This window comes from Pleurodeles waltl, chromosome 9 (assembly GCF_031143425.1).
Source record: "Pleurodeles waltl isolate 20211129_DDA chromosome 9, aPleWal1.hap1.20221129, whole genome shotgun sequence".
Taxonomy (NCBI): Eukaryota; Metazoa; Chordata; class Amphibia; order Caudata; family Salamandridae; genus Pleurodeles; species Pleurodeles waltl.
Genome location: NC_090448.1, coordinates 269,663,355 through 269,680,261, shown reverse-complemented (window position 1 = coordinate 269,680,261; position 16,907 = coordinate 269,663,355). Strand labels below are relative to the sequence as shown.

The 16,907-nt window shown below is 45.1% G+C and overlaps 1 protein-coding gene across 3 annotated transcripts in view; it reads left to right on the top strand.

Annotated features, from left to right (window-relative positions):
• Positions 1 to 16,907, top strand: part of ECM2 (extracellular matrix protein 2) — a 222,763-nt gene that overhangs the window by 79,249 nt on the left and 126,607 nt on the right. For all 3 annotated transcript variants that reach the window (XM_069206683.1, XM_069206684.1, XM_069206682.1), the window contains exon 3: positions 1,406 to 1,594. In XM_069206683.1, the coding sequence (XP_069062784.1) occupies positions 1,406 to 1,594 (189 nt within the window). The remainder of the gene's footprint in view (positions 1 to 1,405; positions 1,595 to 16,907) is intronic.

The window sequence follows — 16,907 nt, the reverse complement described above, 5'->3', positions numbered from 1 at the left end:
TGGAATGGTTTTATGGTCTTCTGGCCCGGTTTTATTTCCCGGATATTAAACCATTACCTGCAGAATGCTCAAATCCATGCAGTTTTCCATACCATGCAGAACATTTACACAGTGCGTCTTGACAAGTTCAAAACTGTCCTTATGTGAAAACATGGGGCACGTTTTCAGCTATGTAATTCACTAATGGGGGGCCCCTTTTATTTTGGTGCCCCGGCTATTTTCTGTCACAGTCCGGCACTGACCACTGGCTGTTGTTTGAATAGTAACATATATAAATAATTAGCTTTCACTATCCCCCTCAGGCCTCTGGGCCATGGTGCCACTGAACCTGCTGCACCAATGGAAGCGGGGGTCCCTTGTGAGAATGTCTAGATCGACGTTACTCAAAGTACGGCCCGCAGGCCGCCAGTGGCCCCACGGACCAACCTTGGCGGCCAGCGGACATGTCAGAGAAACGCCATATAATAATGGCCGCAGTACATAAACATAGAAGAGGGCTGCGGGAGCATGCGCAATAGTGGCTTCTTTGCGCATGCTCCCATGGCCCTCCTCTATGTTTACGTACGGCGGCCATTATTTATGGCATTTCCATGACGATCCTGGCTAGTGGCGGGAAGCCAAAGCCCCTTAAAAGTCAGCACTTGCAGCTAACTTTTACGGGGCTTTTTCGTCTGCTTCCTGTCACCGTCTCCACGTCTGCCGCCTGCCTGCCGTTGTACATTTGTGGCATCTTGACAGTGCTTTATTGAGGCAGGTAAGGCTCTTTGGTTATTTATTTATTTGTTTTCAATGTAGTGTGTGTGTTACTGGGGTAGGAGTGAGAGCAGATTGCGCTGTGTGTGTGCGCTGTGTGTGTGTTACTGGGGTAGGGATGAGAGCAGATGGCGCTGTGTGTGTGCGCTGTGTGTGTGTTACTGGGGTAGGGGTGAGCAGATGGCACTGTGTGCAGATGGCGCTGTGTGTGTTACTGGGGTAGGGGTGAGAGCAGATGGTGCTGTGTGCAGATGGCGCTGTGTGTGTTACTGGGGTAGGGGTGAGAGCAGATGGCGCTGTGTGCAGATGGCGCTGTGTGTGTTACTGGGGTAGGGGTGAGAGCAGATGGCGCTGTGTGTGTGTTACTGGGGTAGGTGTGAGAGCAGATGGCGCTGTGTGTGATACTGGGGTAGGGGTGAGAGCAGATGCAGCATTGTTTAGCAATGTTTTGAAAAAGGGGGCGGTGGTTAAGCCCCGCCCCCCCACCCCTGCTGTCACTTCAGTGCAGCCCGAGAAAAAGTTTGTGAGTACCCATGGTCTAGATGAATCATATTTACAAACTTGCTGTCTGCAATTGTTGATAAGAAAACCTGCCTTCATTTCAAAATGATAAGTGGAATATTTCTGATAGTTTGATTTCTGCCTTTGACAGAGAAGAAAGGGCACTGCTCTGCCAATGGAATGATCATGTATGACAAGGCTGTGTGGTCACCCAAGCCCTGCATCACTTGCCTGTGCTCCAACGGAAAAACCATTTGTGACGAAACTGTCTGTCCTGCCCTGAAGTGTCCGAAAACCATCATCCGGCAAGGGGAATGCTGTCCCGTCTGCATAGACATCGGTACAGTATCTATATTTTGGGTGAAGAGGAATGGGTACATAGATGTCTTAAATTTCATGCGAAGAAATTATTTTTGATGCCTTCTGGCGTAGGAATGACCTTTCTCTAACAGGTGAATTTCCCCAAAAATGTGAAGATGTGAACAAGGCTGGAGGAGTCAAGTATACATGCAGACTATACAACACATGAACACCATATATATTCGAGGCCACTGGGGTTATGCAATTATGCGGCTGAGGCGTTTCCACATAATTCAATACATTTGCCACATAATCCATCATCTGCTTCATAATCTGCAGATTCTAACAAAAAAAAATTGTTTCTAGTTCTGACGGATCAAAAGTTACTAAAAACGTGGCAAGAGGTGCCCCCGCAAAGTGAAAAGCCCTTCTCAAATGTTGGCGGTAAATCTTTCGATTGCTTATTGCTTTATTGCCGTGTTAACCTGGTTGAATCTTTCCCTAGATAATGTTACCATGTGTAAAAATGAGAAAACAATGCAGTAACATTAACACCAATTGTGTTAGGCTGCATAACTTGCCTTTTCTTGCTGCATTATTTAGACAAGCCTCCCTGTCTCATGATTTCAGTGGCACGGCATATACCATGTACCCGTTTATGGGCAGCTGGATGTCCAATAAGTGAAACCGAGGGTAACCTTTTAAATCTTTAGTTTAAGATAAAATCCCAGTATATATAGGTGTCTGCGGGCATCTTGATATTTCGCTGGAAAATGGGGTGTTTCCGACAGGTTCGAATCTATTTTTGGATTTAAATCCTGCTATGTACAGCTTCTTGATCCGCTTAGACACTCTCAATTTAATGTAAACAGGACCCATTAGACTTGCATTCGAAAACAGACTTGGATTGTGTATGAGCATTCATTGGATCATATATAACTTTTTATTCATTCCCAGAACAGAAAGAATGTTATATGAAAGAGTGCGCTCTAAGCACAGTTAACAATGTCTGGAAAAAAAAAAAATCAGTAGACAAAATTTAAATGCATGCAAGGAGTCGGTCTATGAAGTACTGTTAAAAGGTAAGTTATGGATCTCATTCTATGTATAAGAAATAGAATACATTGTGCAGTAGCTGTGGCTGTGGTACTCAAAATGGTAGATCTACATGCGAGGCATGTTAACATCAGGCCAGAAAAAGGGGTGTCCAACTGAAGTTGAAGAGTGCCAGAGTTATGGAAGAATTTCAGGTTAAACATTTTGTGTGAATACGTGCACGCAAAGATTTGCAGCAAATTTGCACTTTTATTTTGAAATGCTGGCATCGACTTGGGTTTCATAGACTTTTAGTGGACCCCCTTCGGAGAGAAATCCTCTTTGGCATGATTCGTGTGGCTTTCTTGCTTTCACTTGACTCACCTTGCATTACTTTCTCCAGATTCATCTTTCTGGTAGTGGGTTTTTCTAAAGTTCTGTTTTAGTGATTGCTATTGAAATATACACATAGTTCACCTCGTTGTTGACAAAAAGCAATTTAACAATACCTAGGATATGTATGCATGTGAGTGGTATTTCTAGAGCAGAAACCTAGCCAAAGGGCAGCAGAGAGCTGTACTCGGTACATGGCCAAAGAAAAGTATAAAGAGGTACCTGGTTTTAGGATGGTAATGCATTGTGATGTAGTGTTGTTTAAAGGTGGTGAGTCTTCAACTCTTTCCTAAATTGGAGCTGAGCTTGGGTGGTGCGGACGGGTACGGGGCTGTGACATACATCCTGGGAGCACAGATGAAAAAAATGTCTGCTGCCTAGTTTTTTTCTATTTTACACTTCTTAGACTCTGTCTGTTAGTGTCCTGGTTGCAGGTGTGCCAGGAAGCACGAGTGATGGTGAACATTTCTGAAAGCTAAATGGGGGTGCTGGTCGCGATGGCTTTGTAATTGTTTCACCTGGTCTTGAAGCTGATGAGGCTGGCAAGTGGTGCAAATGGATTACAACTGAAGTAGCTTGAACTTGGCATGTACAGCCGATAGGTTTTCAAAAGACATATTCCTCATTACTTTCTAGGATTAAAAAAGGAGCAAAGAAACCTCATGTGCCTCCATCACAAGGCCTTGCCACATTGTTTAAATCATGATTATGTTATTCTTATGTGCCACGAGATGGGTCATTCTGTGAATGTACACACTCACTTTCAAGACGTATACTTCTCAATACCTCAACCATTTCACTTATGCCTCAGATATCTGCTGAGAGTACATCCCTGTGTGAGAGGGTAGCAGAGTTCCCAGGAAAATTTAAAACTTGTCAGCTTTGAACCACTCAAAATAACAGTTTTGTTAATGCCGACGATGTTTCCTCACTTGTAATTTCCAGTCCAGGCTGTGTGGTACCAACATTTTAAAGGAAAAAGAATCAGTAAATGCCAAATGATGTTCTCACTCCAGACTCCACACGAAAATACAAGATATGCTCATGCAAGTGCCTAAAGCCAAGTTAATATACACTATTGACATTTCTTGTGGCTCTTGTACAATAGTTCATTGCTCTCTTCCAGCCAGTCATTTCTACAACAAAGCGACCTCTCTTCCAGAAAAAGTCACCTCTGCTTGGAAGTAGCTAAATGTTTTTTAACCACTTCGCTGCCAAGCCTTTTCCCCCTCCTGTGCCAGGCCTTTTTTTGGCTATTTGGGGTAGTTCGCGCATAGGCGCTAATAACTTTTTGTCCACATAAGCTAGCCAACCCAAATTTGCGTCCTTTTTTCCAACATCCTAGGGATTCTAGAGGTACCAAGACTTTGTGGGTTCCCCTGAAGGAGGCCAAGAAATTAGCCAAAATACAGTGAAAATTTCGTTTTTTTTTAAAAAAAATGGGAAAAAGTGGCTGTAGAAGAAGGCTTGTGGTTTTTCCCCTGAAAATGGCATCAACAAAGGGTTTGCAGTGCTAAAATCACCAGCTTCCCAGCTTTCAGGAACAGGCAGACTTGAATCAGAAAACCTAATTTTTCAACACAAATTTGGCATTTTACTGGGACATACCCCATTTGTACAATTTTTTGTGCTTTCAGCCTCCTTCCAGTCAGTGACAGAAATGGGCGTGAAACCAATGCTGGATCCCAGAAACCTAAACATTTCTGAAAAGTAGACAAAAGTTTGAATTCAGCAAGGGGTCATTTGTGTAGATCCTACAAGGGTTTCCTACAGAAAATAACAACTGAAAAAGAAAAATATTGAAATTGAGGTGAAAAAAACATAATTTTGTCTTTACGTTTTACTCTGTAACTTTTTCCTGCAACATCAGATTTTTGAAAGCAATATACCGTTACATCTGCTGGACTCCTCTGGTTGCGGGGATATATAGGGATTGTAGGTTCATCAAGAACCCTAGGTACCCAGAGACAATAAATGAGCTGCACCCTGCAGTGCGTTTTCATTCTATACCGGGTATACAGCAATTCATTTGCTGAAATATAAAGAGTAAAAAATAGCTATCAAGAAAACCTTTGTATTTCCAAAATGGGCACAAGATAAGGTGTTGAGGAGCAGTGGTTATTTGCACATCTCTGAATTCCGGGGTGACCATACTAGCATGTGAATTACAGGGCATTTCTCAAATAGATTTCTTTTTGACACACTCTCTCATATTTGGAAGGAAAAAATGTAGAGAAAGACAAGAGGCAATAACACTTGTTTTGCTAATCTATGTTCACACAAGTCTCCCGATAAAAATTATACCTCACTTGTGTGGGTAGGCCTAGTGCTCGCGACAGGAAACGCCCCAAAATGCAACGTGGACACATCACATTTTTTTAAAGAAAACAGAGGTGTTTATTGCAAAGTGCCTACCTGTAGATTTTGGCCTCTAGCTCAGCCGGCACCTAGGGAAACCTACCAAACCTGTGCATTTGTGAAAACTAGAGACCTAGGGGAATCCAAGATGGGGTGACTTGTGGGGCTCTGACCAGGTTCTATTACCCAGAATCCTTTGCAAACCTCAAAATGTGGCTAAAAAAACACACTTTCCTCAAATTTTGGTGACAGAAAGTTCTGGAATCAGAGAGGAGCCACAAATTTCCTTCCACCCAGCGTTCCCCCAAGTCTCCCGATAAAAATGATATCTCACTTGTGTGGGTAGGCCTAGCACCTGCGACAGGAAATGCCCCAAAACGCAACGTGGACACATCACATTTTTTTAAAGAAAACAGAGGCGTTTTTTGCAAAGGGCCTACCTGTAGATTTTGGCCTCTTATCTCAGCCGGCACCTAGGGAAACCTGCCAAACCTGTGCATTTTTGAAAACTAGAGGGGAATCCAAGATGGGGTGACTTGTGGGGCTCTGACCAGGTTCTATTACCCAGAATCCTTTGCAAACCTCAAAATTTGGCTAAAAAAACACGTTTTCCTCACATTTTGGTGACAGAAAGTTCTGGAATCAGAGAGGAGCCACAAATTTCCTTCCACCCAGCATTCCCCCAAGTCACCCGATAAAGATGATACCTCACTTGTGTGGGTAGGCCTAGCGCCCGCGACAGGAAATGCCCCAAAACGCAACGTGGACACATCACATTTTTTGAAAGAAAACAGAGGTGTTTTTTGCAAAGTGCCTACCTGTAGATTTTGGCCTCTAGCTCAGCCGGCACCCAGGGAAACCTGCTAAACCTGTGCATTTTTTAAAACTAGAGACCTAGGGGAATCCAAGATGGGGTGACTTGTGGGGCTCTGACCAGGTTCTGTTACCCACAATCCTTTGCAAACCTCAAAATTTGGCTAAAAGAACACATTTTCCTCACATTTTGGTGACAGAAAGTTCTGGAATCAGAGAGGAGCCACAAATTTCCTTCCACCCAGTGTTCCCCCAAGTCTCTCGATAAAAATTATACCTCACTTGTGTGGGTAGGCCTAGCGCCCGCGACAGGAAATGCCCCAAAACGCAACGTGGACACATCACATTTTTTGAAAGAAAACAGAGGTGTTTTTCGCAAAGTGCCTACCTGTAGATTTTGGCCTCTAGCTCATCCGGCACCTAGGGAGACCTACCACACCTGTGCATTTTTGAAAACTAGAGACCTAGAGGAATCCAAGATGTTGTGACTTGTGGGGCTCTGACCAGGTTCTGTTACCCAGAATCCTTTGCAAACCTCAAAATGTGGCTAAAAAAACACGTTTTCCTCACATTTTGGTGACAGAAAGTTCTGGAATCAGAGAGGAGCCACAAATTTCCTTCCACCCAGCATTCCCCCAAGTCTCCCGATAAAGATGATACCTCACTTGTGTGGGTAGGCCTAGCGCCCGCGACAGGAAATGCCCCAAAACGCAACATGGACACATCACATTTTTTGAAAGAAAACAGAGGTGTTTTTTGCAAAGTGCCTACCTGTAGATTTTGGCCTCTAGCTCAGCCGGCACCCAGAGAAACCTGCTAAACCTGTGCATTTTTTAAAACTAGAGACCTAGGGGAATCCAAGATGGTGTGACTTTTGGGGCTCTGACCAGGTTCTGTTACCCAGAATCCTTTGCAAACCTCAACATTTGGCTAAAAGAACACATTTTCCTCACATTTTGGTGACAGAAAGTTCTGGAATCAGAGAAGAGCCACAAATTTCCTTCCACCCAGTGTTCCCCCAAGTCTCTCGATAAAAATGATACCTCACTTGTGTGGGTAGGCCTAGCGCCCGCGACAGGAAATGCCCCAAAACGCAACGTGGACACATCACATTTTTTGAAAGAAAACAGAGGTGTTTTTTGCAAAGTGCCTACTTGTAGATTTTGGCCTCTAGCTCAGCCGGCACCTACGGAAACCTACCAAACCTGTGCATTTTGTAAAACTAGAGATCTAGGGGAATCCAAGATGGGGTGACTTGTGGGGCTCTGACCAGGTTCTGTTACCCAGAATCCTTTGCAAACCTCAAAATTTGGCTAAAAAAACACGTTTTCCTCCTATTTTGGTGACATAAAGTTCCGGAATCAGAGAGGAGCCACAAATTTCCTTCCACCCAGCGTTCCCCCAAGTCTCCCGATAAAAATGACACCTCACTTGTGTGGGTAGGCCTAGCGCCCGCGACAGGAAATGCCCCAAAACGCAACGTGGACACATCACATTTTTTTAAAGAAAACAGAGGTGTTTTTTTGCAAAGTGCCTACCTGTAGATTTTGGCCTCTAGCTCAGCCGGCACCTAGGGAAACCTACCACACCTGTGCATTTTTTAAAACTAGAGACCTAGGGGAATCCAAGATGTTGTGACTTGTGGGGCTCTGACCAGGTTCTGTTACCCAGAATCCTTTGCAAACCTCAAAATTTGGCTAAAAAAACACGTTTTCCTCACATTTTGGTGACAGAAAGTTCTGGAATCAGAGAGGAGACACAAATTTCCTTCCACCCAGCCAGCGTTCCCCCAAGTCTCCCGATAAAGATGATACCTCACTTGTGTGGGTAGGCCTAGCGCCCGCGACAGGAAATGTCCCAAAACGCAACGTGGACACATCAATTTTTTTTAAAGAAAACAGAGGTGTTTTTTGCAAAGTGCCTACTTGTAGATTTTGGCCTCTAGCTCAGCCGGCACCCAGGGAAACCTGCAAAACCTGTGCATTTTTGAAAACTAGAGATCTTGGGGAATCCAAGATGGGCTGACTTGTGGGGCTCTGACCAGGTTCTGTTACCCAGAATCCTTTGCAAACCTCAAAACTTGGCTAAAAAAACACGTTTTCCTCACATTTTGGTGACATAAAGTTCTGGAATCAGAGAGGAGCCAAACATTTCCTTCCAGCCAGCGTTCCCGCAAGTCTCCCGATAAAAATGACACCTCACTTGTGTGGGTAGGCCTAGCGCCCGCAACAGGAAATGCCCCAAAACGCAACGTGGACACATCACATTTTTTTAAAGAAAACAGAGGTGTTTTTTGCAAAGTGCCTACTTGTAGATTTTGGCCTCTAGCTCAGCCGGCACCTACGGAAACCTACCAAACCTTTGCATTTTTTGAAAACTAGAGACATAGGGGAATCCAAGATGGGTTGACTTGTGGGGCTCTGACCAGGTTCTGTTACCCAGAATCCTTTGCAAACCTCAAAATTTGGCTAAATAAACACGTTTTCCTCACATTTTGGTGACAGAAAGTTCTGGAATCAGAGAGGAGCCACACATTTCCTTCCACCCATTGTTCCCCCAAGTCTCCCGATAAAAATGATACCTCACTTGTGTGGGTGGGCCAGGTGGCTGCAACAGAATAAGGCCAAAAACTTGTAGAGATAGAGGGGATAGCACAGCGAGTTTATAAGGACATATTCTTCTTTTATACATCTTTAGGCTGACTCTGCTTTGGGGACCCCCCAAGTGAGGTGTCATTTTACTTGGGAGACTGAGGGGAACGCTGGGGTTTAGGAATTTTGTGCTGGAGCGGTGATCGTACAAACAAAAGTCAGGAAAATATGCTTTTTTAAGCAAATTTTGCGGTTTGCAGAGGCGTCTGGGTAAGAAACTGTTGGGGGATCCACGCAAGCCACATCTCCCTGCACTCCTTGGGGTGTCTAGTTTTAAAAAATGTCTGGGTTTGGTAGGTTTCCCTAGATGAAGGCTGCACTCAGGACCAAAAACATAGGTGGCCCCTCCCCCAAACACAGGTAGTTTTGTAATATATCATTTTGATGTGTCCACATACGTCTGTGATGTACCAAACACTAAAATTGTGAAAAGAAACGCACTTAGGTTATGTGAAAAAAAAAACTCACCCACCAACCAGGTTGGTGGCATGCTTCATCATCAGGGTCCCACCTGAGACACCTAGCGTGTCTCAAGTGTGCTGCGACGCCTGAGTGATGGTTCAGTAGATCAAATTTTATTAACAAGAGATTTCACAAAAGTGAAATGCACTGGTAATAACTGAAAGGCCAAAAAACTGAACCAATGACTCACAGCTTGTGAGCTGTAAAGCCACGACAAGGCACCAACCGCTTTACAGTCCATTCACACACCTTTCATACATGACATGCACAAGACCATTCACGCCGCCAGCCACGGGCCCAGCACATTACAAGACTCCATCGACAGACAGCGCCAGTCAAGGGCCCATCACTTTCATAGGCCCACATGCCTGATACAGCAATCACACCAGCTGATGAGTGTGTGGACTGGCGTTTGGCTGGCACCGGCAGCCAAGCGCCACCCCACCCACACCGCCAGCCAAGCGCCACCCGACGCACACCGCCAGCCAAGCGCCACCCCACGCACACTGCCAGCCAAGCGCCACCCCACCCATACTGCCCGCCAAGCGCCACCCCAAGCACACCGCCAGCCAAGCACCACCCCAAGCACATCACCAGCCAAGCGCCACCCCACGCACACCACCATCACTTTTTTTTGTTTATAAACAACAAAGAAACCACTAACTAATTATAAAATAAGTACAAAACTACAAACATAAAAGCTCTAACTAAATACATGACAGTGATGCCAACCGTAAAACTCAACATGTGAAAATATAAAACAGACAGTTTACGCTCACGGTATTTCCCAAAAGTTTTTCCTTGTGTGGTAACTTCTAAAACAGCTGAGCACACACAGCCCAGGCTTTGAAGGGCATTCGGGGCAGTACATCCGGCTCCCCCTCCGGATTAATCTCCGGGCACATACTCTACATTTCTTTGTGGGCAAGTCTTTTTTGGGAGTGGGAGGAATGTGATCTGGAAAGTGCGGATCTTTCAATCTAGCCACATCCTCCACCACTTCTACTCTAGGAACTCTTGCCTGTTCCACCACAATAAGGCTTTCTATCACCGACTCCTGAAATTTAACAAATGTCATCCTTGACTCAGGTGAACAATCCTTGAATACAATAAAAGCATTAAAAGTTGCCAAATGAAATAAATGTAGGGCCAACTTTTTATACCACACGTAAGACTTACGAAGAGCAGTGTAAGGTTCCAACCTTTGATCTACGATATCAACACCACCCATGTGCCTATTGTAGTCCAAAATGCACGCAGGTTTGTGCACTTCCGCAACCTTACCCCAAACAGTCACAGGGGAAGTACTCTCATCATGGATGGTAGACAGCATGTGCACATCCCTCCTGTCTGAAAATTTCAGAGATACCAGCTCATTATTCCTCAAGGCACTGCACTGTCCCCTCTCAAGTTTTTTACAGACAAGCTCCCTTGGATAGCCTTTCCGGTTAGAACGGATTGTGCCACAAGCAACAGTGTCCACTCTAAACAACTCCTTGAACAACTGCACTCCAGTGTAGAAATTATCTACGTACAAATGGTGACCTTTGTTAAACAGCCGTCTACCAAGTTCCCACACAATTGTTTCACTAACTCCAAAAGTGGCCGGACAACCAGGAGGGTCAATACTGGAATCCCTACCAGTGTAGACCCGGAAATTATACACATATCCTGTACTGCTTTCTGACAGCATATACAATTTAATCCCATACCGTGCCCTCTTACTAGGAATGTACTGCTTAAAAACTAAACGCCCCTTGAAAAGGACCAAAGACTCGTCCACACTTATCTCTTTGCCTGGAACATAGACCTCTGAAAACCAATCTACAAAATGATCAAGGACAGGCCTAATCTTAAAAAGACGGTCACAATCAGGGTGATCTCGTGGCAAGGCTAAAGCATTGTCCACAAAATGCAGCATACGAAGAAGAAGCAAATACCGATTACGTATCATAGTTGCAGGAAACATAGACGTTGCCATCAAGGGATTAGTAGACCAATAAGAAGCCAGTGATGGCTTCCTGATCAACCCCATCAAAAAAGTCAAACCTAAAAACTTTTTCATTGCTTCCAGATATGTGGGAACCCACTGAGTAGCTCTAGACTGAGGCTTAAGTCTGGCAGCATTGTCCCTCAAATATTGCTCTGCATACAAATTAGTCTGCTCCACAATCTCTTCCAAAAATACATCGTCCATAAACAAGTGAAAGAAGTGGACAGGCAAAAAGATTTCCGTATTGACTCTACACCCTGGAAGACCAGTAAATGCAGGTAACTGTGGCTGCTCCATGTTTGGGGCAATCCAGGTGTCAGGTCTTCTAATGGGAAACCCTTCAGCCCCAGGCTGCTGCACTCTTGGCACATCAATGTCCTCCTCTACTACAGGCCCTTCATCTGCACTGAGAGTAGCTTCCTCATCAGAATACTCTCGGACAGAAAACTCACTTCCAGAATCTCCCACTTCCTCCTCTGCCTCAGATGCAGAGTCAGTCTCGTAATCATGGTCTGAAGATGACTCAAAGAGCATGCCAACAACCTGCTGAGCGGTCACTCTGCGGCTAGCCATGATCCTCACTAACAACAAATGGATTGCCAACAACAACTAGCACTAAAATAAGTAATAAACAAAGTGTAGCTTTATCACAAAGAGTTATGTACTAAAAAAACTATACCACTCACTTGCCTGAAAAAGCTACTCACCAAGCAACTACTCTGCACAGACACAGCAATCACCAATGATATCCCACTAAAAAGAAAAAAGAAAAAAGAAAATTAGACATATGACAACACAAATATCATTGTGCTCAAATCTAAGGACAATTTCACACACAATACTGCATTTAGTACACCACCTACAAACATGTCATTCATGCATGTCAACAATACTCCTTTGGAGTAAATTGCTTTCACTTACCTAAAACATACAACTATGAAAACCGCAGGACAACTACTGCCAAAACCGCAAGGATCCACAGCAAAGGAAGCAAAAGCGTTGAACTAGAAGAAAAAGAAGAAATAAGTGTTTATAATCACAAATACAAATACTTCACCAGTTGACAAACACCCCACCACCAAGAACTTAGAAATTATCCCTGGTACCTAAGTGGATTCTGCCTCCCTTGGGGGCTGATGGGTGTAAAAAAAATTGACCGATCTTCCCACAGGGGGGCAGAAATGGGCAACAGCTCTGTGCCCCCTTTAGGGGGCGACCCTTCCCAAAGGGGGCACCCCCAGCACAAAACAAAAAAAGGGGAACAAAAAAAAAAATCCCTGGCTTATTGGTGGTTTTTGCCCTCCTTGGGGGCAGATGGGCCTACAAAAATAGGCCCATCTGCCCCCAAAGGGGGCCGAGATTGCCAATACGAACTTTACCCACTTTGGGGGGGGCGACCCTTGCCCAAGGGGTGCCCCCAAACACACACCACACAATCCCTGTCGCCTAGTGTGCTTCGATCCCCCCGGGGGCCAGATCGTCCAAAAACATGGCTGATCTGCCCTCGGGCCGCAACAGAAAAAAAAATAGACCCCAGGGGGAGCGAACCTTGCCCAAGGGGTCACCCCCAAAATAAACAATAAAAACAAAATCCCTGGTGCCTAGTGGATTTCGCCCCCCGGGGGCAGATTGGCCGAAGAATCGGCGATCTGCCCCCGGGGGGGGCGAAATACTAAATAAAATAGCCCCCGGGGGCGACCATTTCCCAAGGTGTCGCCCCCAAAATAAACATATAAATAAAGAAATCCCTGGTGTCTAGTGGATTTTGCCCCCCCCCCCCCGGGGGCAAATTGGCTGAAAAATCGGCGATCTGCCCCCGGGGGGGGGGCAAAATACTAAATAAAATAGACCCCCGGTGGGGCGACCCTTGCCGAAGGGGTCGCCCCCAAAATAAACAAAAAAAACAAAATCCCTGGTGTCTAGTGGATTTTGCCCCCCCCTTCCCCGGGGGCAGATGGGCTGAAAAATCGTCGCCCAAGGGGTTGCACCCAAAATAAACATACCCCAAAAAATCCCTGGTGTCTAGTGGAGATTCCTGCTCCACGATCGTGGGCCCTGCCCGCGATTGTGGAGCAGGAATCTAGTGAAAACAGGCACAGCGGGAAAGGAAAAACCCTTTCCTTTCCCCCGTGTCTGTTTTCCCCCCCCCCAAAACCCCCAAAAAGGGAAGGACTTACCTTCAGAAGTCCTCTTCCCTCGACGCGCTGGAAGCAAATGGCTTCCAGCATGTCCCAGCAACACTTGATGACGTTGGTGCGCTGTGCGCGCGCTGACGTCATCAGATTGCCGGGGGGGTCGGGGTGGAAGGGGAAGGGCTTCCCCTTCCATCCCCGCCTTGGGGGGGGTGGGGTGCACATGGGGGGAGCGCTAGCGCTCCCCCCAGTTCCTGTGCCTTGGACGAGGTGACCTCGTCCAAGGCACACGGGAACCGCTGCCTTGGACGAGGTCACCTCGTCCAAGGCATGCGAGTGGTTAAATATCTCCTTTTCCCTTCATTCACCATTAGATCTATTTTATCTGCCTTCTTTTCAGTGATACGGGTGCCATGAAGATAATTCTGGGTCTTAATCGATTGATAAATGTGAATTATAAATATTGTATCTGCCCCTAACTGAGATTGATTCATGCTAGTGTGTTAGTGAGTTGGTAAGTAAACTTGGTTTGGGCCTTTACTTTCTTTTTTTAACTTTATTGTTGGTAGGTTTTGCTGTTACTGTGCCCCAGGGTGGCGTCCCATGTGTGGAGCATGGGTGTTCGCACGCATTCCCCCATGTCTTTTGGCGCATTCCCAGATTTACCAACACTGGTAAACCTATGAATGTGTCAAAATGCTAAGCCTTCCCATGGGATGTGCGAGGAGGGTAAATATCTTTATTTCTCCTCACTGTTTCCTCTTTCTAAGTGTGCCTCATTTTGCAGCATACATAGAAAGAGAAAAATGCCTCTGAGGATTGTTTTTTTACATGAAAGCGTGTCTTCCTGCACAAAAACAGGATTGTTTGTGCAATGGTGCTTACCCTGGCGCAAGACAGCACATTGTGCACCAGTGCAAGAAAGGAACAGGAATGTGCCAAAGCATGTCAAATACAGCACATTTCTGATCTTTTCCATTCCCTTTCACACAGTGCAGCGCAGCAAGGTGGCTTGCTACGCCGCACAACATCAAATAATTATAAATCTGTCCCTTAATTGCTCTGAGGATTGCATTGTTGCTATGTGTTGGTAACAAAGGTAAACATGTTTCAATTGGACCTCAGGGAGGAGACTAGCAGGTCATTTTAAGTCAACAACAAACTTCTTGGGCATGAGTTATCATTTTTCATATTTTGTGATGTTTAACAAAAATGGGGATTGATCTGACTATGCTGCCTTGGCTGACAACAATAAAGTAGGGAGATATGCAAATTGTGAGGACTTCTAAATATGTCTAGGATGAAGTATTGGGAGCTTAAGAAGTCCCTTGTAGCCTGAATGGAGTCAGACACCTTAGGCCCCCTGATGTGAAACTCCAGCGTAGGAGTAACCTGAGATCTCTAGGGAAGAGGATGCACCAAGCCTTCTTCCTTCCATTCAATCTACAGAGCCCTGCACTAGAACCTTAGCAGGGATCTTCATCCCCAAAGAGATGGTAATGAAAAGACTAGAGCTTTGTGTTAGGAGGACAGAACTTTAAAGCAGCAGCTGTCCAAAGAGAGAAAATAAGGGATGTTTCAAAATGACTGAGATCAAGAGACCAGGTAGGACAGGAGTATAGCATTGACGAGAAAATATTAAATTGGCTTACAAGAAGAGCATTGGAAGGATGTAATTTAAGTCCCAGGGTGACCGGGAGCATAGCTTCAGGGGGGGTGTTTGAGGTGTTACATCCCCCTAATAAATGTATTTTTTTATAAATAGTTGGGTACAGGTACTTTCAGTCGGGTATTGTGAGATGTCAGTCGTATTTTGTCAGGAAGTTTTACATACAAGGACAAAAAAACACACACACTTATCACCTTTTTTTGAAGGCCTCAAAAATATTGGTTATTTTCCAAAGAAATGTGTTTTCTCTCTTAGTACTCCTACTAATCCACATTCCTCTCCCTTTCCACTTACCCATATGCCCCTGCTTGTTGTATAATATATTTGAACATTATATGTGAGCTTGACTGTCGGAAGATCTGAGGCTCCCACTCTCACCCTCCGATGTTACAGACCAAGCTACACCCATTAGTGTGATCCAGCACCCAGTTCCACTGACGGCAGTAACTTTAGCTTTGGAGAGCACAAGCCTCACTTTCTAATAGGCAGTGATAAATGAGCGCACTAAAGTTAGAAAGTGGTATCAAGTGTGTCCTGGGAGTGAAAGGACTATGCCTGAGAACACCAAGAAGTACCTTCAGAAAAAGTGTTCTCACTGAATGGAGACACACTCACTGAAATGAGTGACACATGCCAACCTGACCACTGAATAAGGAATGCTGGTACCTCCAGAGCAATACCTACCTGACCAGTCATCTAAAATAGCCAGATTACACAATAATGACATGGCCTTCTGTTGGTCCTGGCCCTTTTTGCAGGGTCATCCCCAAACTTTTTGCCTCCTTCCTCCTATTTTTTTTATCCGTTTTTGTTGGCTTTAGGACTCTGGGCACTTTACCACTCCAAACCAGTGCTAAAGTGCATATGCTCTCTGTGTAAATTGGATTGGTGATTGGTTTTCTTCATGATTGGTCTATTTGAACTACTAGTAAGTCCCTAGTAAAGTGCACTAGAGGTGCCCAGGACCTGTAAATCAAAATTTATTAGTGGGCCCACCGCACTTATTGTGCAACCCACATGAGTAGCCCTGTAAACATGTCTCAGACCTGCCACTGCAGTGTCTGTGTGTGCAGTTTGAAACTGCCAGTTTGACCTGGCAAGTGTAGCCACTTGCCAGGCCCACACCTTCCCTTTTTCTACATGTAAGTGATCCCTAAGGTAGGCCCAATGCAGCCCCATGGACAGGGTGCAGTGTATTTAAAACGTAGGACGTGTACTGATGTGTCTTATATGTCATGATAGTGAAATACTGCTAAATACGGTTTTCACTATTGCAAGGCCTATCTCTCCCATAGGAGAACATGAGGATTGCCTTTAAATATCTTTTAAGTGCAGTTTCCAATTTATAGCAGATAGAAATATGGAGCTTGGGTTCTCTGAACTCACAATTTAAAAATACATCTTTTGGTAAAGTTGGTTTTTAGATTGTCTGTTTGAAAATGCCACTTTTAAAAAGTGGGCATTTTCTTGCTTGACCATTCTGTGCCTCTGCTTGGCTGCTGTATCCACATCTGGGTCGGACTGACAGTTGGGCTGTTTCGAATTCCCTCTAGACAGTAACACAAAGGGAGCTGAGGTGTGTGCTGTATATCATGATGAGTCTTCCTGGGCTAGAGTGGGAGGGAGGAGCTGTCATCTGCACTTGAAAGGGCTGTGTCTGTCCCCTAACAATGGAGTCTCCAAACCCTAGTGTGTGTCTGGGGCAGGGCAAGGAAGAGGCAGGGCCTTGTGCACTGCAAAGGCTTTCCTTTGAAGTTTGCCTACTTCAAAGGGAGAAATGAGTATATGGATTGGAATGCTGACCCCACGACCTGGGAATACTTCTAAATCAAGAGGAACCTCCACCA